Source organism: Phycodurus eques, chromosome 6 (assembly GCF_024500275.1).
Source record: "Phycodurus eques isolate BA_2022a chromosome 6, UOR_Pequ_1.1, whole genome shotgun sequence".
Lineage (NCBI taxonomy): Eukaryota > Metazoa > Chordata > Actinopteri > Syngnathiformes > Syngnathidae > Phycodurus > Phycodurus eques.
This window is the reverse complement of record NC_084530.1, coordinates 18,910,643-18,932,451: the sequence shown is the minus strand read 5'-3', so window position 1 is coordinate 18,932,451 and position 21,809 is coordinate 18,910,643. Positions and strand designations below refer to the sequence as shown.

Below are 21,809 nucleotides of genomic sequence, written 5' to 3'. Positions count from 1 at the left end.
TCAAGCCAAACAATGTTGGAGTAAATTTGGACTAAACTAAGCGAAGGTGACGCAGCGTGAAAGAGTCGGACAAAATAAATGATGCGCTACCTTTGCTTGACCAATAAAATTCTTTCACACTCTCCGCTCACAAAGTGTCATTCTACATTAATCTGCATTTATATCTTCCCTGGAACTGTACCTGTGCCATGAAGTTACAGACTTGTATGGTCCCTGTTTTGACTTTTTATTATTATATATTTTTTTGCTATGTATTATAAAGGAAGCCTTATCTCAGGACAATTTCGTAGGATTTTTTTACAAAAACTAAGGCTGCAATTGAGAGAAAGCTGACATTTTGGGGAAATGTTATTAAAAATATCAGTGAATATAAAAGAAAGAACTTTTCTTTAATTTAGGTTTTTTGTCTAAATTAGTAACTATGATGTTTATGTTTTGTCGGATTATCGTACATTGTAATTTAATATTTACTTTAGATAAACTTTTCTTCTAAATTCTTGTCAGAATCTAAAAGGATTACATTTTAACTGCAACAAAACAAGCCTCTTCTTGTGAAAATTTAGAAGAAGTTTGTACAAAGAATGAGAATGAGAAAGCTGACATATTTTGGAGGCAAACTACTGTTATCTATCTATCTATACAGTATATACTGTATAGATAGATAGATAACAGTAGTATAGTGCTTAACTTTATGGACAATTTCCTCCTCAATTTCAGAATCTGAAATTATTACATCCATCCATCCATTTTCTGAGCCGCTTCTCCTCACTCGGGTCGCGGGCGTGCTGGAGCCTATCCCAGCTGTCATCGGGCAGGAGGCGGGGTACACCCTGAACTGGTTGCCAGCCAATCGCAGGGCACATACAAACAAACACACATACACATTCAAAACACCTTAGGGAAGAATCCGTCTTGGCGGGTGTAGCCGTCTCGGCCTCAAAGCGTTTTAGTGGAGTGGAGACACGAGTACCAGATGTTTTTTTTGAAAGGTTAGGGGGGGGAAAAGCATTTGTGTGTTTTCCCACTGAGGTGGGTCATAAAAGGCCACATAGTATAAAGTATTCAGCGACGACACGAGGCATTCATGTGGGCGACATGTTCGACGCGGGATGGGAACGTAGCGACAACTTAGCAGCCTCTTGAGGTGTGAAATATATACACAGATGATGCCAAGCTTTTTATGGAAACATGTCGTTTATCTCCCGGCTTGTGTATTATTCAGGAGGGTGGATATATTCACATATTGTCATTTTAGCAACATATCATCATGTATCATCCTTTTGGAAACATAGCATCTTCTTATAAATTCATTTTAGCAACAGATCTTTACGTATTGTCATTTATGGAAGGTAGCTGTGATGTTAAAATGATGATACAGGAAGATGTGCTAAAATGACAATATGGGAAAACATGTCACAAAACTGTCGATACTGGAAGATGTGGTTAAAATAACGATATGGGAAAATGTGTTGCTAAAATCACAATACAGGAGTTCTGTTGCTAAAAAGTTGCTAAAATGATGTCTGCAAAATGACAATACATGAACAAATGTTGCAAAAATGACGAAATATATAACGGTATGTTGATAAACTGACAATACAGGAAGATATTTTGGTAAAATGACGATATGTTAAGATACTTTGGTTAAAATGACAATACGTGAAGACATTTTGCCAAAACAACGATACACAAACGTAAATACATTGGTGAAATAATAATAATAATAATAGTAATAATAATAATAATAAATAATAATAAGAATAATAATAAGTAGAGTTTCAAGAGAAAATGCATGTGAATGCAGAATTGAAGTTGAAACAGTTCAAATCGATTGAAAAATAAGGAAACTGTAGGTAAATGTATAAATATTTTGAATTTCATGCCTTTATTTTGTAAATTTGTCAAAATTGAGGAATCGGGGTGGTATACAGGATGGCTTGAATGTGCTGAACATTTAAACGGTTTGAATCAGTTGAGAAATAAGGAAACTATAAATAAATTTGTAAACATTTTGAATTTAAGGCTTTTATTTTGAAAATTTGTGAAATGCAGTCCTATGGGGGTCACAAGTCAGTGCAAACTGTAGGCCGGTCCCAAGCCCGGATAAATGCAGAGGGTTGCGTCAGGAAGGATATCCGTCTTAAAACTTTGCCAAACTAATATGAGCGTTCGTCCAAATAATTCCATACCGGATCGGTCGGGGCCCGGGTTAACAACGTCCGCCACCGGCGCCGTCAACCTGCAGGGCGCCGGTGGAAATTCAGCTACTGTGGGTCGAAGTCGAAGAAGAGGTGGAAAGCGGGTTCTTCGGCAGAAAGAGAAGAGGATAGCACAGAGCCTAGAACTGAATATGGGGACTTTGAATGTTGGGACTATGACAGGAAAATCCCGGGAGTTGGTTAACATGATGATTAGGAGAAAGGTTGATATATTGTGTGTCCAGGAGACCAGGTGGAAAGGCAGTAAGGCCAGAAGTTTAGGGGCAGGGTTTAAATTATTTGACCATGGTGTAGATGGGAAGAGAAATGGAGTCGGGGTTATTTTAAAAGAAGAGTTGGATAAGTATGTCTTGGAGGTGAAAAGAGTATCAGATCGAGTGATGAGGCTGAAACTTGAACTTGAGGGTGTGATTAGTGGCTATGCCCAACAGGTAGGATGTGACCTAGAGGTGAAAGAGAAATTCTGGAAGGAGCTAGAGAAAGTAGTTCTGAGCATCCCAGACAGAGAGAGAGTCGTGATTGGTGCAGATTGTAATGGACATGTTGGTGAAGGAAATAGGGGTGATGGCTAAGTACGGCATCCAGGAGAGGAACTTGGAGGGACAGATGGTGGTAGACTTTGCAAAAAGGATGGAAATGGGTGTAGTGAACACTTTTTTTCCAGAAGAGGCAGGAACATAGGGTGACCTACAAGAGCGGAGGTAGAAGGATGACAGCATAGGATGGTGGTGTATAAGATGACTCTGGTGGTGGGGAGGAAAATTAGGAAGACAAAGGCAGAGCAGAGAACCATGTGGTGGAAGTTGAGACAGGACGAGTGTTGTGCAGCTTTTCGGGAAGATGTTAGACATGCTCTCAGTGGACAGGAGGAGCTTCCAGAAGACTGGAGCACTACAGCCAAGGTGATCAGAGAGGAAGGCAGGAGAGTACTTGGTGTATCTTCTGGCAGGAAAGGAGAGAAGGAGACTTGGTGGTGGAACCTCACAGTACAGGAAATCATACAAGGAAAAAGGTTAGCTTAGAAGAAGTGGGAAACTGAGAGGACCGAGGAGAGGCGAAAGGAATACAGTGAGATGTGACATAGGGCAAAGGTAGAGGTGGCAAAGGCCAAACAAGAGGCATATGATGACATGTATGCCAGGTTGGATAAAGAAGGAGAAAAGGATCTATACAGGCTGGCCAGACAGAGGGATAGAGATGGGAAGGATGTGCAGCAGGTTAGGGTGATTAAGGATAGACATGGAAATATGTTGACTGGTGCCAGTAGTGTGCTAGATAGAGGGAAAGAATACTTTGAGGAGTTGATGAATGAGGAAAATTAGAGAGAAGGGAGAGTAGAAGAGGCAAGTGTGGTGGACCAGGAAGTGGCAATGATTAGTAAGGTCGAAGTTAGAAAGGCATTAAAGAGGATGCAAAATGGAAAGGCAGTTGGTCCTGATGACATTCCTGTGGAGGTATGGAAGCATCTAGGAGTGGTGGCTGTGGACTTTTTGACCACATTGTTCAACAGAATTGTAGCAGGTGAGGAGATACCTGAGGAATGGAGGAAATGTGTGCTGGTGCCCATTTTTAAGAACAAGGGTGATGTGCAGAGCTGTGGGAACTATAGAGGAATAAAGTTGATGAGCCACACCAAGTTATGGGAAAGATTAGTGGAAGCTAGACCCAGAGGGCAGCAGGGCAGCAGAACAGTAGTGAGGTGTGCTGTATGTGTGACAGAGGAGTTTAAGGTGGAGGTGGAACTGCATCAGGGATCAGCCGACAGCCCCTTCCGGTTTGCAGTGGTGATGGATAGGCTGACAGATGAGGTTAGACTGGAATCCCCATGGACCATGATGTTTGCAGATGACATTGTGATCTGCAGTGAAAGGAGGGAGCATGTGGAGGAACAGTTAGAAAGATGGAGGCATGCACTGCAAAGCAGAGGAATGAAGATTAGCTGAAGTCCATCCATCCATCCATTTTCTGAGCCGCTTATCCTCACTAAGGTTGCGGGCGTGCTGGAGCCTATCCCAGCTGTCATCGGGCAGGAGGCGGGGTACACCCTGAACTGGTTGCCAGCCAATTGCAGGGCACATAGGAACAAACAACCATTCGCACTCACAGTCACGCCTACGGGCAATTTAGAGTCTCCAATTTATGCATGTTTTTGGGATGTGGGAGGAAACCGGAGTGCCCGGAGAAAACCCACGCAGGCACGGGGAGAACATGCAAACTCCACACAGTCGGGGCCGGGGATTGAACCCGTGTCCTCAGAACTGTGAGGCTGACGCTCTAACCAGTCGGCCACCGTGCCGCCGATTAGCTGAAGTAATACAGATAAATATGTGCATGAATGAGAGGGGTGGTGGGGGAAGAGTGAGGCTCCATGGAGAAGAGATAGCAAGGGTGGAGGACTTTAAATACTTGGGGTCCGTCCAGAGCAATGGTGAGTGTGGTCAGGAAGTGAAGAAACGGGTCCAAGCAGGTTGGAACGGGTGGAGGAAGGTGTCAGGTGTGTTATGTGACAGAAGAGTCTCTGCTAGGATGAAGGGCAACGTTTATAAAACAGTGGTGAGGGCAGCCATGATGTACGGATTAGAGACAGTGGCACTGAAGAGACAACAGGAAGCAGAGCTGGAGGTGGCGGAAATGAAGATGTTGAGGTTTGCTCTTGGAGTGACCAGGTTGGATAAAATTAGAAATGGGCTCATCAGAGGGACGGCCAAGGTTCGAGCCACAATGATGATATAGGAAGGGATTTTGGTAAAATGACGGTACATTAAGATATTTCGCTAAAAGGACATTATGGGATGGTGTGTTGATGATAATATGTAAAGATATGTCGATAAAATGACACTATGGAAATAATTTTTTCTAAACCTATGATACTGAACGCTAACAATAATATCAGTGATTACACAATCATCAAAGAAATGTGTGTATATATTGGAGGAAAATAATAAAACACTGCAAAAACACAAAGTATGCCTTGCATTGCTTTACACTGCAGTGCATTGCAGCGCATAGCCAGCCTCCAACTCCAGTGTCACTGCAGAGCCATCTGATCATCATCATAGCAGTGTGCTGTTAAATAATGCACATGCTATTAAACATGAAGTAAATGCTATTATTGTGAGGCCCACCATGGCATCTCCATCATTCACTTATCCTTTTAGCCTTTCTCTCAACGATTTATACCAATAGAATGAGACCTTGGTGACCCAAGCCAATCAGAGGGCAGCTTGTTGGCTGATCTCAATGGTGTTAAAGACACGTTAATGTAGCACAGCAGGCATCCTCATTGAACAATTAACACGACTAAAGGCACATTGTGATACTTTCGCATCTTTCTGTATTGTAATTTAAGGAACATATCTTTACACCTTGTTATTTTAGCACTATATCTTCATGGATTGACATTTTAGTAAAGTACTATACCTTTACATGCCGTTACATTTTAGCAACAACATATCTATACGTATTAGCATTTTAGCTAAAAAATATCTTCAGATATTGTCATTTCAGTGACATCTGTATGATTGGGTATACAGGAAAAGGAGTATTCTTGAAGGCCTCAAGCACGGATGGGGCAAGGTTCACCACTTTGTGAATAACTGCGTGAACTAATAGTCCAACAGTTTAAGAATGTACAATTGCAAGGCATTTAGGGATTTCATCAAGTATGATCCATAATATCATCAAAAGATTCAGAGAATCTGGAGAAATCTCTGCAGGTCAGCGGCAAGGCCAAAAACGGACAATGAATGCACGCGAACTTTGATCCCTCACGTGGCACTGCATTAAAAACTGTCATCATAGTGTAAAGGATATTGCCATCTGGGCTCAGGAACATTTCAGAAAACCATTAGCAGTTAACAAAGTTTGTCGCTACATCTACAAATATAAGTTAAAACTCTACCATGTAAAGCGAAAGTCATATATCAACAACACCCAGAAACGGCGCCGGCTTCTCTGGGCCTGAGCTGATGGACTGATGCAGGGTAGAAAAGTGTGCTGTGGTCTGATGAGTCTATATTTCAAATTGTTTTGGGAAATCATGGATGTTGTTAACTCCGGCCCAAAAAGGAAAAGAACCATACATGTTTTGGAGTAACATATGCTGCCATTCCAACCAGGAATGGACCGTCTTTTTCAGGGATGTCCCTGATTATTTCAGCAAGGCAATGCCAAGCCACATTCTGGACGTTACAAGAGTGTGACTTTGTAGAAAAAAAGTCAGAGTACTATACTAGACTGACCTGCGAGCAGTACAGACCTGTCCCCCATAGAAAATGTGTCGCACATTATGAGGCGCAAAATACCACAAGGGAGACCCCAGACTGTTGAGCAACTCAAGTTGTACATAAGGTAGAATGGAGATGAATTTCCCCAACAGAGCTTCACCAATTAGTGACCACAGTTCCCAAAAGCTTATCGAGTGTTGTTAAAAGGAAAGGTAATGTAACACAGTAATAAACGTGCCCCTGTCCCAACTTTTTGGGAACGTGTTGCAGGCGTCAAATTGAAAATAAGTGAATATTTGCAAAAAAAACAACAACAATAGTTTCTCAGTTTGAATATTAAATATCTTGTCTCTGCAGTGTATTCAATTTAATATAGGTTGAAAAACAAATCATTGTGTTGTGTTTTTATTTGTTCTGTTGGAATTGGACTTTGTAATTTTACCTACATATCATATATATTGTCATTGGAGCATTTTATTTTCCCATGTCATCATTTTAGCATCCGCTTTTCGCCTGAAGTCAGCTGGGATATAGGCTCCAGCACCTCCTGACCCTGAAGAGGATAAGCAGTATTGAGAATGGATGGACGGATGGATCTTTTTAGCAATTTATCTTTATGTATCATAATTGTACCAACATATCTTGATGTATTGTCATTTTACCAACATATCAACTGAATATGTATTGTCATTTTAGCAACATATTTTCCCCTGTCATCATTTTAGCAACGTATCTTTATATAACTTCACTTTACTAACATACTGTATGTACTGTATATGTAGTATTGACATTGTATCATCACTTTTCTTTTAATTTATACTGACATCACATCAGGAGCTCAGCAGTAGATTACCGGCTTTAAAAAAAAATAATTTTTTTTTAAAGTGATGTCATGTTTTAAATAGATGACTCAGCTCTGTGGATCCATCATTTCCAGTGGTGAAAGCTATTCAGCTTATTTCTGGAGCTTCTTTATAGTACTCATGACAAAATAGGACAGGAAGTCTCGTCCAGACACTCATTTACGGGACACAACATTAGGTACATGCCAACTGCCAATCAAGGTTAATTGAGGGCCTGTTTAGGAAGGCCATAAACTCTAATGGATCCTATCGTCGTTTAGCAGCATATCTTTATATACCATCATCTTAGTAATGTATCTTTATGTTTAGTCATTTTGGCAACATATCTTTCCGTATTATCATTTTACCAAACATAACTTCCCGTGTCATTGTTTTTGGTAAGATATCTTCATTTGCCATCATTTTACAAGCATATTGTACTGTTCCATCATTTGAGCAAACTCTTTTCATGTACAACAGTATCTTTAGTTTCCAGCATATGTTTCTGTATCATAATTTTACCAAAGTATCTTCTGTCCTTTAGAATATCTTTACTCATTTAGCATATATTACATATAGTGCTCAATCGGTATTTTAGCACAAAAACTTCCCCATCATTTTAGTAACATTTTTCAACTTCTTAGCACCATATACTATTCCTGTATAGTCCTTTTAGCAATATATAGTCTCAAATCGTTATTTTAGCACCATAACTTCCATTATTAGCATTTTAGTGACATCTTTCTTCATCATATCATATCATATCATATCATATCGTATCATCATTTTACTAACATACTGTATGTTCCCGTATCAACACTTTAACAACGTATCTTCTGGTATTCTTATTTTAGGAACATATCTTACCGTATTTTAATTTTAATAAGATGTCTTTCCATAACATAATTTGAGTTTGTTTGTTCTTATTACGAATCGTAATTTTAGCGACATATCGTATCCTCATTTTAGCAACATATGTTCCAGTATTGTCATTTTATTAACATAGCTTCCCATATTGCCAATTTAATAACATATCTTTTCTGTATTGTAATATTAGTAACATTTCTTCTGGTGTTATAATATTAATAAAGTTGTAATTTTAGCACTACATCCTCCCATATTAAAATTTTTGTAATATATATATTTTTGGATCGTTATTTTAGCAGCTTATCTTTTTCCTACATAGTCAACATACACACAGTACATACATACAACATGTTGTCATTTTAATAACATATTTTTTTCAATCACCATTTTAGTAACATATCTTTGAATATGATCATTTTAGTGACCTATCCTTACGCATTGGAACAGCGTGAGGTGCAATTCAACTGCCAATAAAGGCTAGTTAAGGGCCTGTTTATGAAAGGTTATAAAACTGCTGGCTACTTTATTTCACCCTCCTGCTGTGCTCTGCTTATATGTGCTGCTTATCCTAATTCTTATTTAATAATGAATCGAGTCTTTCAAAGAGCCCGCAGCCGCAGGATTAGCCCTAAGCTGCAAACGCGCCTGTAGGATCATGATGCGGGTTGAAGAGCAGTGTGACGAAAACACACAAACGCAGGCACACGTTGATCCAATGATGCCATGCAGCATACTGTTTATGTGGTACGGCATCTGTTTACATGATATGGCATCTGTTTACGCGCCGTTTCCTTGATTAAGTGTTCAATTAAAGTTTCTTTTGTGTCTGTCAGGTTCCTTCAAAGGCATGTGCAAACAGATAGATCACTTCCCGGAGGATGCCGACTATGAGGCTGACGCTTCAGAGTACTTCCTACGTGAGTCCAGTCTGATCTGTATGAGGATATTTTTCAATGTATTGACATTTTATCAACATAACATCATTATTTTACGTATTGTCATTTTTGGCAACATATCTTCAGGTCAGTTTAGCAACATACCTTCAAGAGTCGTCATTTAGCAACACATCTTTATGTATGTACCGTCACTTGAGCATCATATCTTCCTGTATCATTTTAGGAACATATCTTCCCGTATCGTCATTTTAGCAACATATCTTCACACGTTATCTTTTTAGCAACATATCTTCATTTCACAATGTCGCTCCCGTATGGTCATTTTAGCAACATACAGTAACTTTTCATGCTGTCATTTTGCAACCTATCTTCCTGTATTGTCATTTTCAACACATTTTTAGAAACATCGTTATTAACCAAGATATCTTCCTGTATCGTCATTTAAGAACCACATCGTTTGTCATGCAATGAACTGAATTTTGACCAATGTTACCTTGCTACGTCGTGTTGATAAAAATCAATGGACCTTGTAAGAAAACGTTTGAGCGAGTCCAAAGTGAGTTGAGAGCTGTCAAGCTTGACCACTTGGGGTGGATGAGTGAGAGGGCGGGACCACAAAAGGACAGGAAGGAGGACTGCGTGAGAGGAGGGTAACGTTTGCGGAGGTGAAGGGCGAGAGGAAGGTTAGCGAGTAGAAGGGTAGCGAGGCTGTCGCCGTCTCCCAGCGGCCCGCCAATTAGGACACTTTGGTCTATAAATACAGCCGGACGGTTGCGTTATGTGGGTCAAACCTCCTCTCTTGTCCTCCCTGGCGTCCTCCCCACCCATCTGTTTGCACATTCCCGTCGAGGCCCGACAGCTGGTACATGGCGGGCGAGTGGCGGGAAAGATAGACGGACTGACGGGCATGAGCGGGATGGATGGCACGGACAACCACACGGGTGTCTCTCCGTTTACTAGGAATCTTGTTTTAGGGAGAGTGAAAGATCATTTTAGTAACCTTCCTTTACACATTGTCATTTTTACATGACATATTTTAAGGCATACTCATTTTATGAAACAATGTCTAGCCAAATCTTCCTGTGGTATCGTTTTAGCAACATGTCTTCCAATATCATCATTTTAGCACCGTATCTTCCCATATCATCATTTAGTAACATACCTTCCCGTAAGTCATTATTAGAACATATCTTCGTGTTTCGTCATTTCAATAATGTATTATCGTTTTAGTGCGATACCTAAGTATTGTCATTTTAGCAACAAATCTTACCATGTCGTAATTTTACCAAGATATCTTTATGTATCATCATTTTGCAAATATATCTGCCTGAATTATTTTAGAACCATCTTCACTGAATAAATCTTCCCATATGGTCACTTTAGCTTATCAACGCAGCATATCTACATATTGTCATTTTAGCAACATACGTTCCCGTATCCTCATCTTAACATCATAGCTTGACACACTTTCACCGCCACACTTATTTTAGGTGTGCTGACATTCACAAGACAGATGAATCCTAAGAGTATGTAAAATGTCCCGTATTTTGCGTCTTGAGAGCTTCTTAGAGTGACTAACATGGACTTTAAAAAAGTGTAAATTTCATTTTGAAAAAAACATCTTGGTTTTGTCATAAGAGTTTCCAGAAAAGGACAGCTACTTCTGTTTGACCCAGTTTTGTATCCAGTTTGTCCATATTTGGTGAAGACTGCCCCCCTTTCCTCTGATTGGTTGCTTCCGTGTAGAAGACCCACTTGTGAGCGGACACATGTTTATGTTGACAGCACTGGCTCAGAAGCGGAGAGGCAGGCGGAGATCTTCGCTAGTGACGTAGATAAGCTGGAGAAATTCGAATGACCTGATTTCAGGCTTCTTGGCAGAAAAACGTTTGGAAATCAGGAATGTGTGGACGATTTTAATTCATATTTCACATGTTTGCTGAGGTACCGTAGAGACAATATTACAACCCACATACTAGAAAAAGTTGGTTTGGCAAAATACGTCCCCTTTAGAATCTCTTAAAGTATTGCCTGTGCGACTAAAACGTTTTTATTTCTATTCCCATTTATGATGGGGGGAAAATGCTTTCCAAATTCAAATTCAAACAAATGGGAAGTAACCAGCATTCGGGGACCCCATGTGCTCGACTCAGGCGATGTCAGGCGAATGCTTTTGGTGTCCGCTGACCTACATTGTGCAGAAGCAGATGCACTGGAAAAGTTGTAGGGGAAAAGCGAGGAGAGTGTGACAGCCGCCCTTACCTCTACATTGCTTAGCAACAAAACAAGTGTGAGCCTCAACTTCAAAGTGAATATAAAAGTGCACGTCATTATCCTTAGTTTGGTGTTTTTATGCTCACGTGAGCCATCTTTCCTTTTACGTGTATTACCATGGCAACCATTTGGACGATATCAAGTAAGGCCTTCATTTTGAAAACCCTGATCCATAAGCGTAGTAATTCATTCGACATCTCCATTGGACGTTGTAGATGTGCAGTGGAAACCAAATGTTTATCCACTATATAAAAAGACACTTGCTATTTTTATCACAGTCTGACATGAAATCACACTAAGCTTTTCCTGTTTTTGGTCAATTACGATTCCCCAAATCATTTCTATTCGCTAAATGCCAAAATAATGAGAGAAGGCTTTTTTTAAGCACCATTTTTCTTTCTTTCTTTCTCCTTTTCTTCAACGTCAGAAGTTTACATACAGGACATTTGATTAGTATTTGGTGCCATTGCCTTTAAACTATATGACCTGGGTCAAACATTTTGGATATCTTTCCACAAGCTTCTCACCATAGTTGGCAGGGATTTTGGCCCATTCCTCCTGACAGAACTGGTGTAACTGAGCCAAGTTTATCAACAACGTTGCTCACATGTGACTTTTTCAGGTCTGTCCATAAACCTTCAACAGGATTGAGATTGGGGCTTTGTGATGGCCACACCAAAACACTGACTTTGTATTCCTTAAGCCACTTTGTATGTAGCCAGTTTGGCAGTATGCTTCGAGTCATTTTCCATTTGGAAGACCCATTTGCGCCCAAGCTTTAACTTCCTGGCTGATGTCTTGAGTTGTTGCTTCTGTATTTCCACCTAATGTTCCTTCCTCATGATGCGATCTGTTTTGTGACGTGCACCAGTCCCCCCTGAAGCAAAACAACCCTACAACATGCTGCTGCCAACCCAGTATTTCAAATTTGGGAGGGTGTTCTCAGACTTGCAAGCGTCCCTCTTTTTCCTTCAAATATAACGATGCTCATTATGGCCAAACAGTTCACTTCTAGTTTTGTCAGACCACACGACATGTCTTCACAAATTGAGATATTTTTTCCTGTGTGCATTTGCAAATTGTAATCTGGCTTTTTTATGTTTCTTTTGGAGCAATGGCTTCTTCCTGGCAGTGGCCTTTCAGCCCATGTCGGTATGGTACTTGTTCCACTGTGGATAATGACATACTCTTAACAGCTTCAGCTAGCATCTTGGGTTGATATGCACATTTCGGACCAAAGCACGTTCATGTCTGGGACACAGAACCAGTCTCCTTCCTGAGCGGTATGATGGCTGGACAGTCCCATAGTGTTTATACTTGGTGTAATTGTTTGAAAAGATGAATGTGGCACCTTCAGGTATCTGGAAATGTTGCCCAAGGATGAGCCAGACTTGTGCAAGTCCACAATTCTCTTCCTGATATCTTGGCAAATTTCTTTTAACTTCCCCATGATGTTACACAAAGAAGAAGTGTCCATCTGGTATGCCAAGTTCAAATACATCCACAGGTGTGTGTCTCTAATTAGCTGGAATTGTCAATAGACCTACCGGAAGCTTCCGAAGAAATTACATCATCATCTGGGTTTTCCCAACTTGTTTAGCAAGCTTACTGTATGTAAACTTCTGACTTTGAAGAAAGTAATGAAAATGTGCCTTCTCTCATTATTCTGGCATTTAGTATATAGAAATAATTTTGCTAATCCAAATTGACCAAAAAATGAAAGGTTTAGTCTGATTTAATGTCAGACAGTGAGAGAAAAAAAAGCGTGTGTGTCTTTTTATTTTCTAAAAATACAACAGAATTTTCATGGGTGTTCCCTTTATAGGGGATCTGGTTAAATTGGCTAAGAGTGGCTTCGCCCAAGTGCCATTCATTTGCAGTCTGGATGCTGGAGGGCGTCTCAGAGTCTCCAATAACACCCCAAAAAGTCATTGGATTTGTTGATAGTTACCTGTATTTAGGGGGGAAAAAAGTCACAAGAAAGGTTGAAAAAGTTGTGAATTTGGCTACACCAAGTAACGCTTTCTTTGCAATACCCAAGCTCTGCCCTGGTTGTCATGTTAACAAAAGCTACGGGAAACTTGGCGTTTGCGATGAGACAGAATCCCCCGGAGCTGAACTATTTCAAGCAGAGTGGATGTTAGTAAGATACCTGGCAACGGTTTTAAATTGTGAAAGAAATGTCGTAATATGTGTCCTTTGATGTAATTGCTGAAAATAAGTGCTTCAATCTCCTTTATGACCATACTTGTTGACCACATCATCATCATCATCATCATCATCATCATCATCATCATCATCATCATCATTGAGCCTCTCCAAGTGGCGACAACCCACTCCCTTGTCCTGGTCGGATGTGTGCATGTGGATATTATGTAAGCGAAAGCAGCCTGCCTTTCTATGAGCACTGAAGGAGAAAAAGCTCACCCCCCACCACACACTGCACTGCCCACCCCCGCCACCACCACTCACCCCTTTTAGTAGTACGCAACAGAGCCTTCTGGCGTAGTCTTGGATTTACACTAAAAATGTGATACGTTCCCCACATGTACAAGATCAGATGAATAGAAGAGAAAATTAAATGTTAAATTTTAACATAATGACATTCTCTGTGTTCTCCTGCATGTACTCTTTGTATACCTTGGCAAGTACTGTATGCAGACAAACAACCAATTCTTTTTTATATATATAATGCCATGTTTTTAACAAGCCACTTTATAACTTTACTTCCACGTTCGCCAATTTAGTCCTTATCTAAATTAGTCTTCTTTGTCTAAATTTGTATCTAAATTTGTGCACACGGGTTTGTTATAAGAATTTGTTCTCACAAGTTTTTGTTATAAAAATTTAAGCTTATAAATGTGTTATGTAAATTTACATTTTTTTTTGTCTACATTCACACGCACGTTTGCTGTCTAAATTCGTGCTCACAATTTTAACTACATTTGCATTTTTAAAAATCTAAATTCACACTTTTTTTAAAATCAAAATTTACACTGACAAGTTTTGTTGTTGTTTTTTTAATCTAAATTGATGCTCACAAGTTTGTATTTAAATTTGCACTCATTGTTTTTTCTTGTCTAAGTTAACACTCACAAGTTTATCTAAATTGATGTTCACAAGTTTTTATCTAAATTCATGCTCGCGAGTTTTTGTCATCTACGGTAAATTTGCGCTTGCATGGTTTGTGTTTTCTAACTCAAAGCTTTCCATGATCCTGAAAGAGACATTTAAACACTTTAGGGATCCTGTATGTTAAAATGTGTAGTGGTATAATATTGGACTGGACTATTGGCTCCATACATTAGCCTCCTAAACCCGCTGCTCAGTTTTACTACTTTTAAATTGCAATGGCTGACTCATCTCTGATGAGCGTGATATTAGTTCTTTCTGTGTACTGTACAAATGATAGTCTTGTTTTGATTTCTGATGATCCACATTGTTCAACTTACACTCTTTTATTAGGAGCTTTGGCCTAATACCTTTGCCAACAGAGTGTACATATTTCCACTGGTTTTCAGCTTCGAATTGTTGAGTCAGTTAATCCGTGACATCTTTCATATTGAACCAGAGTACAAATCAGCCTACTTTACTGACATAAATCCTATCTTGACCTTCAAAGCACATTTTAGACACTAATCTGTCCAAACTGACGTTAGGAAAAATTATTCTGATACGACTTTGCCCGATTCTGCTCTGACGTGCACTCGCTTGCTAAAATTAGACGGCTGGATCCTGGTAACATCGTGCTAATACTATTCGGGATAGAGGTGGGGGGCTGTTGTGAGGCTTTGGGGGGTCCGTGACATCAGACAGTGATGACGTCATCGGTCCCACTGATGTCACGGCAGGCTATTTTTGGGGACAAGGAGGCATATCACCATTTACACCAGTAATGTGGCTTGATAACCACTGACAGGGTGCACACACACACACACATATGTACGTACACACACGCACACACACAAACATGCATGCGTGTTCGTGTGTGTTTACATGTTTGCTTGGATTGCATTTGTGACCATGCTGCATAATGTCATTGTCACTTCTGACTGACTGAGCCCTCAAATGCTGGCTTCACACTACAGGTCTAAAAATGATAACATGTAGTTGGTATGGTAACATACTGTAAGTGTTGTGCTCAAGACCGCACTGTACGAGACCAAGACTTGCCTGAGAGGAGAACTCCCTCTGACCAAGACTTTTGGAAGTTGAGACCGAGTCAAGACCAAGAATTTTTGAACAATGACAATTGTCATTGTTCAAAAGCATATACAACAAAATCTATCCGAATAAATCGCACCAGGATAGAGTGATTCTGATTGTGGTTGAATGAGAAGTATACCATCTACCATTTCAACACCCAGTGGTTTGTACGCAATCCATCGCACCTGCAGATGACACACATCAAGCAACAAATCAAAGACAGTCACACCAGGACATAGCGAACAGATGTATAGCCTAGCCCTGAAGACGTCCGTGGCAGGGAACTCAAACCAAAGTGTAACACCTGAAGGTATCTATCAGGATTGAGTGTAAAATTTGTATTTTACAATTCTTAATCACTCGGATTAATCGTTCATTTTGACAGCATTTATGTCTGCTGTGTAATTGTTATTAAGGCTGCACTGGGTACACGCATTACTTTTGGACAGTTTTGTCATCTTACATCTGTGGCACTCACAGATTCCTGCAGCAAAGTTTTAGATCCACACATACCTTCCAATAAAGGTTATTGATAACATCTAATGCAACTGTTGACATTGTAGCAACGTCAGTCCCTTCTGAGAGAATCTTGTCCAAAACAGGAGACAACAAATAATTTACGACAGAAGAAACCAGATCAGCTCCTCAAATCAACTGAGCAACTTGCTATGTCAATGTCAATCTTTATAATTTATCTGAATGCAGACTTTTTTATTTTTGTTTTACATATTTTTTTATTTTATTTTTTTATTTTTTAATATGATGGAAGTGCGTGTCTTGCAAATGACAAAAACCCCGTCTCACTGCGCAGTTACGCCACGCGCCACACCTGATTTGAGCCGATCACAAAAATAGAGCCCAGGATGTCACTACAGGGGTGCCACAGATAACAATATCCAATGTTTAGGCTTTGTTCGTGTTTACCCATATCATATCATATCATATCATATAGTGTAACCTCGGGTTATGAGGTTCTGAGGTCATGTTTCCCATTGAAATGTATGGAAAAGCAATGAATCCATTCCTCCCGCAGAACAACGTTAAATGTACCTTATTTTGATCGATTACAAATAAATAACGCAGTTCAAAGAAATAGGTGAAAACAGAATTTACGATGATGAAATAACAGTGAGTTCACGAGAAAATCACTGTGCAGTATCTTAGTCTTTTTTGGGACAGTAATGTTTACTGTGGTCATTGCTAGCCCTAAATAGCCACAATGTGTGGGATGTGGCGGCCATTGTAGGCAAAAGAAAACTAACCAAGACTGTTCGCAAACCGAAAATAGTGTGTAACCCAAGGTGAGGTTTATATTAAAAAGTTGTTCATAAACCGAATTTTTGGTAAACTGAAGTTCCACTTTATTTGTATAAATAAAGCATATACACGTTTTCAAAGACATCAGCCATAAAGAAAACAACATATTAGTTTTAGTTCGGCTTCAAACCATCATGTCATCAACCCGTTGTTATGCTCGTTAGCGCAGCATACATAGGAAATCTATCAACCCGTTTTATATAGCCGATTAATCAAACGCTAACATGCAGTTGCTACGGTATGGTAGCAATTTCCCTGTCTCCCTCGTAGCTGTTTTGCCGCCTTTTTAACGACCATGTTCTTCTTTGCTGCTGGGCTCTCCCATGTGGGTGGAGTGTGTGTGTGTGTGTGTGTGTGTGTGTGTGTGTGTGTGTGTGTGTGTGTAAGCATGCGTAGGTAGTACATAGTGTGTACGGGAAACACCCCACTTCAGCAGGACGGAGCGAGGATGTGGGTGGGCAGCTGATCGATGAGTGTGTGCGTGTGTGTATGTGTGTAGCTTTTTGCACTTAGTGTTAGTGTCTGCGCGTGTGTTTTGTGCAAAGAACACACACACAAACACACACAAACACACACACACACACACACACAGAGGGAGCTCCCATGGCACCCCCTCCACCTCCTCTATAATTCAGCCACAATTAAAAGGCTCTCCTCTACCGTGGCTAATGAACCCATAAGTCAAGACCACACACATGCATGCATGCACACACACACACACACACACACACACACACACACAATGCAGCATATGTGAAGTGGATGAAGTAGACAAGATGTCAGGAGTGGGAGGTGTTGTGCAACATGTACGTTATTATAATTTAGTGTGTAAAAGTATACACACAGTCAGGTGGGTAGAGTAGCCAAACATGGTACTCAAATAAGTAAGTACTGTTACTTGAAAGTAATTTGACTCAAGTAAAAGTAAAAAGCAGTCCTCCCAAAAATTACTTGAGTAAGAGTAAGAAAGAACTCGGGGGGCAACTACTCAAGTCCTGAGTAAATGGTGAGTAACTTCTGATTTGTCAGAACATGAACATCAAATAAAATATACCTAAAACTAAACTATAACTAAATAAAATGTGAATGTGCAGTGTGTGTGTATGTGTATACATTTATAAGTGGGCTGCAATATCCACGTTTGGCCAGACAGTGCTAGGCAAATAATACAATGCTTGAAAACTGTTGCTTTTGTCAACTGAAATGTAAACACAGTCGTGCGCCATTGGCTTCCATGGGAACGACGACCTTCCCAACATGGCCGCCACTTAAGCATGTCGATTAGCTTGGGCGGCGTATCTATGCCTCGAAGCCCAATAGGAGACGTTGTGTGCGGTCATGCGGCTGAATTGTGCCTTTTGATTGGTGAACTGGATACAAATGACATTAGTTACCATGTTTGATTGGCGCGACGGCGCCCAATGCGGAAGTTAAAGATGAAGTCTAAAAACAGACAATAATTGATAAATAAAAGTAGCGAGCGGCATGTCAATCAATCCAACTGAGTAAATGTACTGTTTCTTCTTAACATAAATACTCGCGTAAAAGTGCTACTTGAGTAAATGCAACACAGTAAATGTAGCGCATTCCTACTCACTTCTGCACACAGTACACATTCAAATTGAACATATGACAAAAAGAGAAGTGAACTGCAGTCGTATAATGTGAAAAGAAGGTCAAATAAAGTAAAAGTACTCCTTTAGTGGTGAGGGTGAGTTAAACTGTCCCCTACTGGTGATATATTGTGTAATCAATGGTCTGATATGGTTTAATTTATACCTTGAATATAAATTTGAATGCAAATGTTTAAGTGAAACCCTGCGATTGGCTGGCGGCCAGTTCAGGGTGGACCCCACCTCTCGCCCGAAGATAGGCGGGGATAGGCTCCTTTTGTCTAATTTTTGAATTGGCAAGTTTTTATCTAATTTCAAAAGTTTAAAGTCTTTGGTGTTGAAATTCTCACTCAGACGTTTGCTACGTACCGTTACGCTCTTGTTTTTGTTGTCTAATTTCATGTTCACAAATTTCAGTCTCTTCAGTGGCTGCACATAGCACAACACTGCAATTAGGGCACAGGGGATAGTATGATTAAATGCATTAGTAATTCGGGAACATTAACGTGTTTTAAAGTCATCCGGCTTTACTTTAAATATAGGCAACTAAAGCCCATACAACTAGTGTTACCATTTTAATTGATGCTTTACCATTCGTAGCATGCACCTTCGCGCATGGGCTCTTCCTACTAAAGTGCTCCTATGTCGGGGGTCCTACAAAATGGACTCTAAGTAACCAACAAGATCAAGACCTCCCGTGTGTGTGTGTGTGTGTATGTCTGTGAACTGAAAATTTAATCCAAATGTGAGGTGTCAAAAAGGGTTTTGATGTTATTGTATTGTGTAAAAACGCAACACTGTCGAGGACGCTCCATACAAATTTGATTGAAGCGTATACAACCTTGCTGTCATAAACTGTGTGTTCTCTATGTGCGCGTGCGTCTGTGTGTGTTGTGTAGCCCTTGTCCACCTTGAAGACAATTTGCAGCGACAGCACGTCAATAAAGAAGAGGAGATGGGGTTAAAACAAATAGGATGAAGGGAAGAAAGTGTGTGTGTGTGCGTGTGTGTGTGTGTGCGGTTGGTGCACCGCCAAGTGTGAGGTCACCTTAAAATGTGATCAGCGAAGGCGGCCGTCTCATACGGAACAGTCTCTGCGCAGTCACAAGGCAGGAGTAAAGAAGGCGCGTCAAGGTTTTTGGCTGGCTATTCAAAATGAAGAAAAAATTCCTCTTTTTGTGTCTTGACAGCAATAATAATAATAAAAATGCATACCACTTATATAGTGCTTTCAAGACACTCGAAGACGCTTTACAATTGCACACATTATTCATTTACTCCACAGTCACACCCATATGGTGTTAAGCTACTTGTGTAGCCACAGCTGCCCTGGGGCAGTCTGACGGAAGCATGGCTGCCATTCTGCACCCACAGCCCATCTAACCACCACCAAACAACCAACCACATTCATAGGCAATGTGGGTTAAGTGTCTTGCCCAGGGACACAACGAAGACACGCACTAAAGTGGGGATACGAACCGGCAACCCTACGGTTGCAGGGGATACACTTACACACTTTTTGCCACGTTTCCACCAAGTGTTAATTTCTGTTTTTTGACAATATATTGAATTTTGTAATCTTATTTCAGTGGTGAGATCAGTCACATCACTATTTGTAGCCTAATGAATAGTTAATACAGACCAACTGACCTTGAGTAAACATTTTGAGTACAACAACGAACATACAAATCTAACGTTATGACATAGCACAGTTGCTTGTGTGTTCTTTTTATTGTTTTTCATCCAAATGATTTCAATGATATGGTGGTACCTTGACTTATGAGTGCCCCAACGTTTCTTGAGTTACGAGCCATCGCTAGATCCATTTTTTTGCTTTGTGATGCAAGTCCAAATTTGAGTTACACACGAGCTTCAGATAGCCAGTCTACAACTAAGGCCCAGTACACACAAAGAGACAAGTGGGCTGATTCGGTCCAAATGATGCCGCTTCCCGACCAAGGACGGCGAATGCCAGACTATCTTAAGTTTTGTAAGATCATCCTAAAATATTTTTCTTTGGCTTGAGGCATGTTAAGAGAAGATTTGTCCCACTAATAGGGTTTGAAATGGGTAGGGGCCTACAATCTTAAAATATTTACGACCAAAAATCTTCATGTGTGTAGGGAAAGCTGACTACGCCATGAGTCATGACGCCATAAATTGTGACATGAACTAGAATGTAACCAATCGAAAGTGAGGAACGGAAGGACGGAAAGAAAGCTGGCGTAAATAAAAACAAACGTCTTACCCAATGTCGTTTTTTTTTTTTGATTTTTTTTTTTTGTATAGAAGTGGGTTCCCCAGACGGCAATAAGCATTTTTCAAAGCAAGTCTTGTTATTGACTACATCATTCTACAACACTCACACCTCCAATCCCTTCGGCAATATCAGCGCATACCTGGAAGTGTATGCCATTGGTTGGTTTATGTGAGATTACGTGTGATCACGCAAGATTTCTGCCTCTGAGGTTTTGTTTCTAGATCAGTGGTGGAACATAATCTTTATGTGTGTGGTCTTATGTGTTGAGATTAAAACAGATTTTTCTATTTTCAAGTGTGGGGTCTGTGACAGATACCAAAAAAATATATATTGTACGAATTGAAAAATCCTTATGTGTGTAACTGGCCTTAATTGAACACAATTTGCAACTTTAAACATCTTTGCAAAGACTTTGAAAGAGAAAACAAAAAACTCACACAATAACCCACATTTCTAGTTACATTTTGGGCCAGCTGTGCACTTACACGTCACGCTGTTGTACTTTAGTACTGCAGTCGACAACTAGCAAGCTTTTTAGAGTGGGTACGCAAACTATTCCGACCCCCTTAAATTCTTCGCTCTTTGTTATATTGCAGCCACTTGCTAAAATCATTTAAGTTCATTTTTTTTCCTCCTCATTAATGTACACACAGCACCCCATATTGACTGAATAAAACAGAATTGTTGACATTTTTGCAGATTTATGAAAAAAGAAAAACTGAAATATCACACAGCCATCAGTATTCAGACCCTTTACTCTGGCACTCATATTTAACTCAGGTGCTGTCCATTTCTTCTGATCATCCTTGAGATAGTTCTACACCTTCGTTGGAGTCTAGCTGTATTGGATTATACTGATTGGACTTGATTAGGAAAGCCACACCCCTTTCTATATAAGACCTTACAGCTCACAGTGCATGTCAGAGCAAATGAGAATCATGAGGTCAAAGGAACTGCCTAAAGAGCTCAGAGACAGAATTGTGGCAAGGCAGATCTGGCCAAGGTTACAAAAAGATTTCTGCTGCACTTAAGGTTCCTAAGAGCACGGTGGGCTCCATAAATCCTTAAATGGAAGACGTTTGGGACGAC

General features: G+C 40.2%; 1 protein-coding gene across 1 annotated transcript in view; it reads left to right on the top strand.

The window, feature by feature from the left end:
• Positions 1–21,809, top strand: part of LOC133404490 (voltage-dependent calcium channel gamma-2 subunit-like) — a 48,274-nt gene that overhangs the window by 15,584 nt on the left and 10,881 nt on the right. Inside the window, exon 3 of the mRNA XM_061680430.1 lies at positions 8,988–9,071. Within this exon, the coding sequence (XP_061536414.1) occupies positions 8,988–9,071 (84 nt within the window). The remainder of the gene's footprint in view (positions 1–8,987; positions 9,072–21,809) is intronic.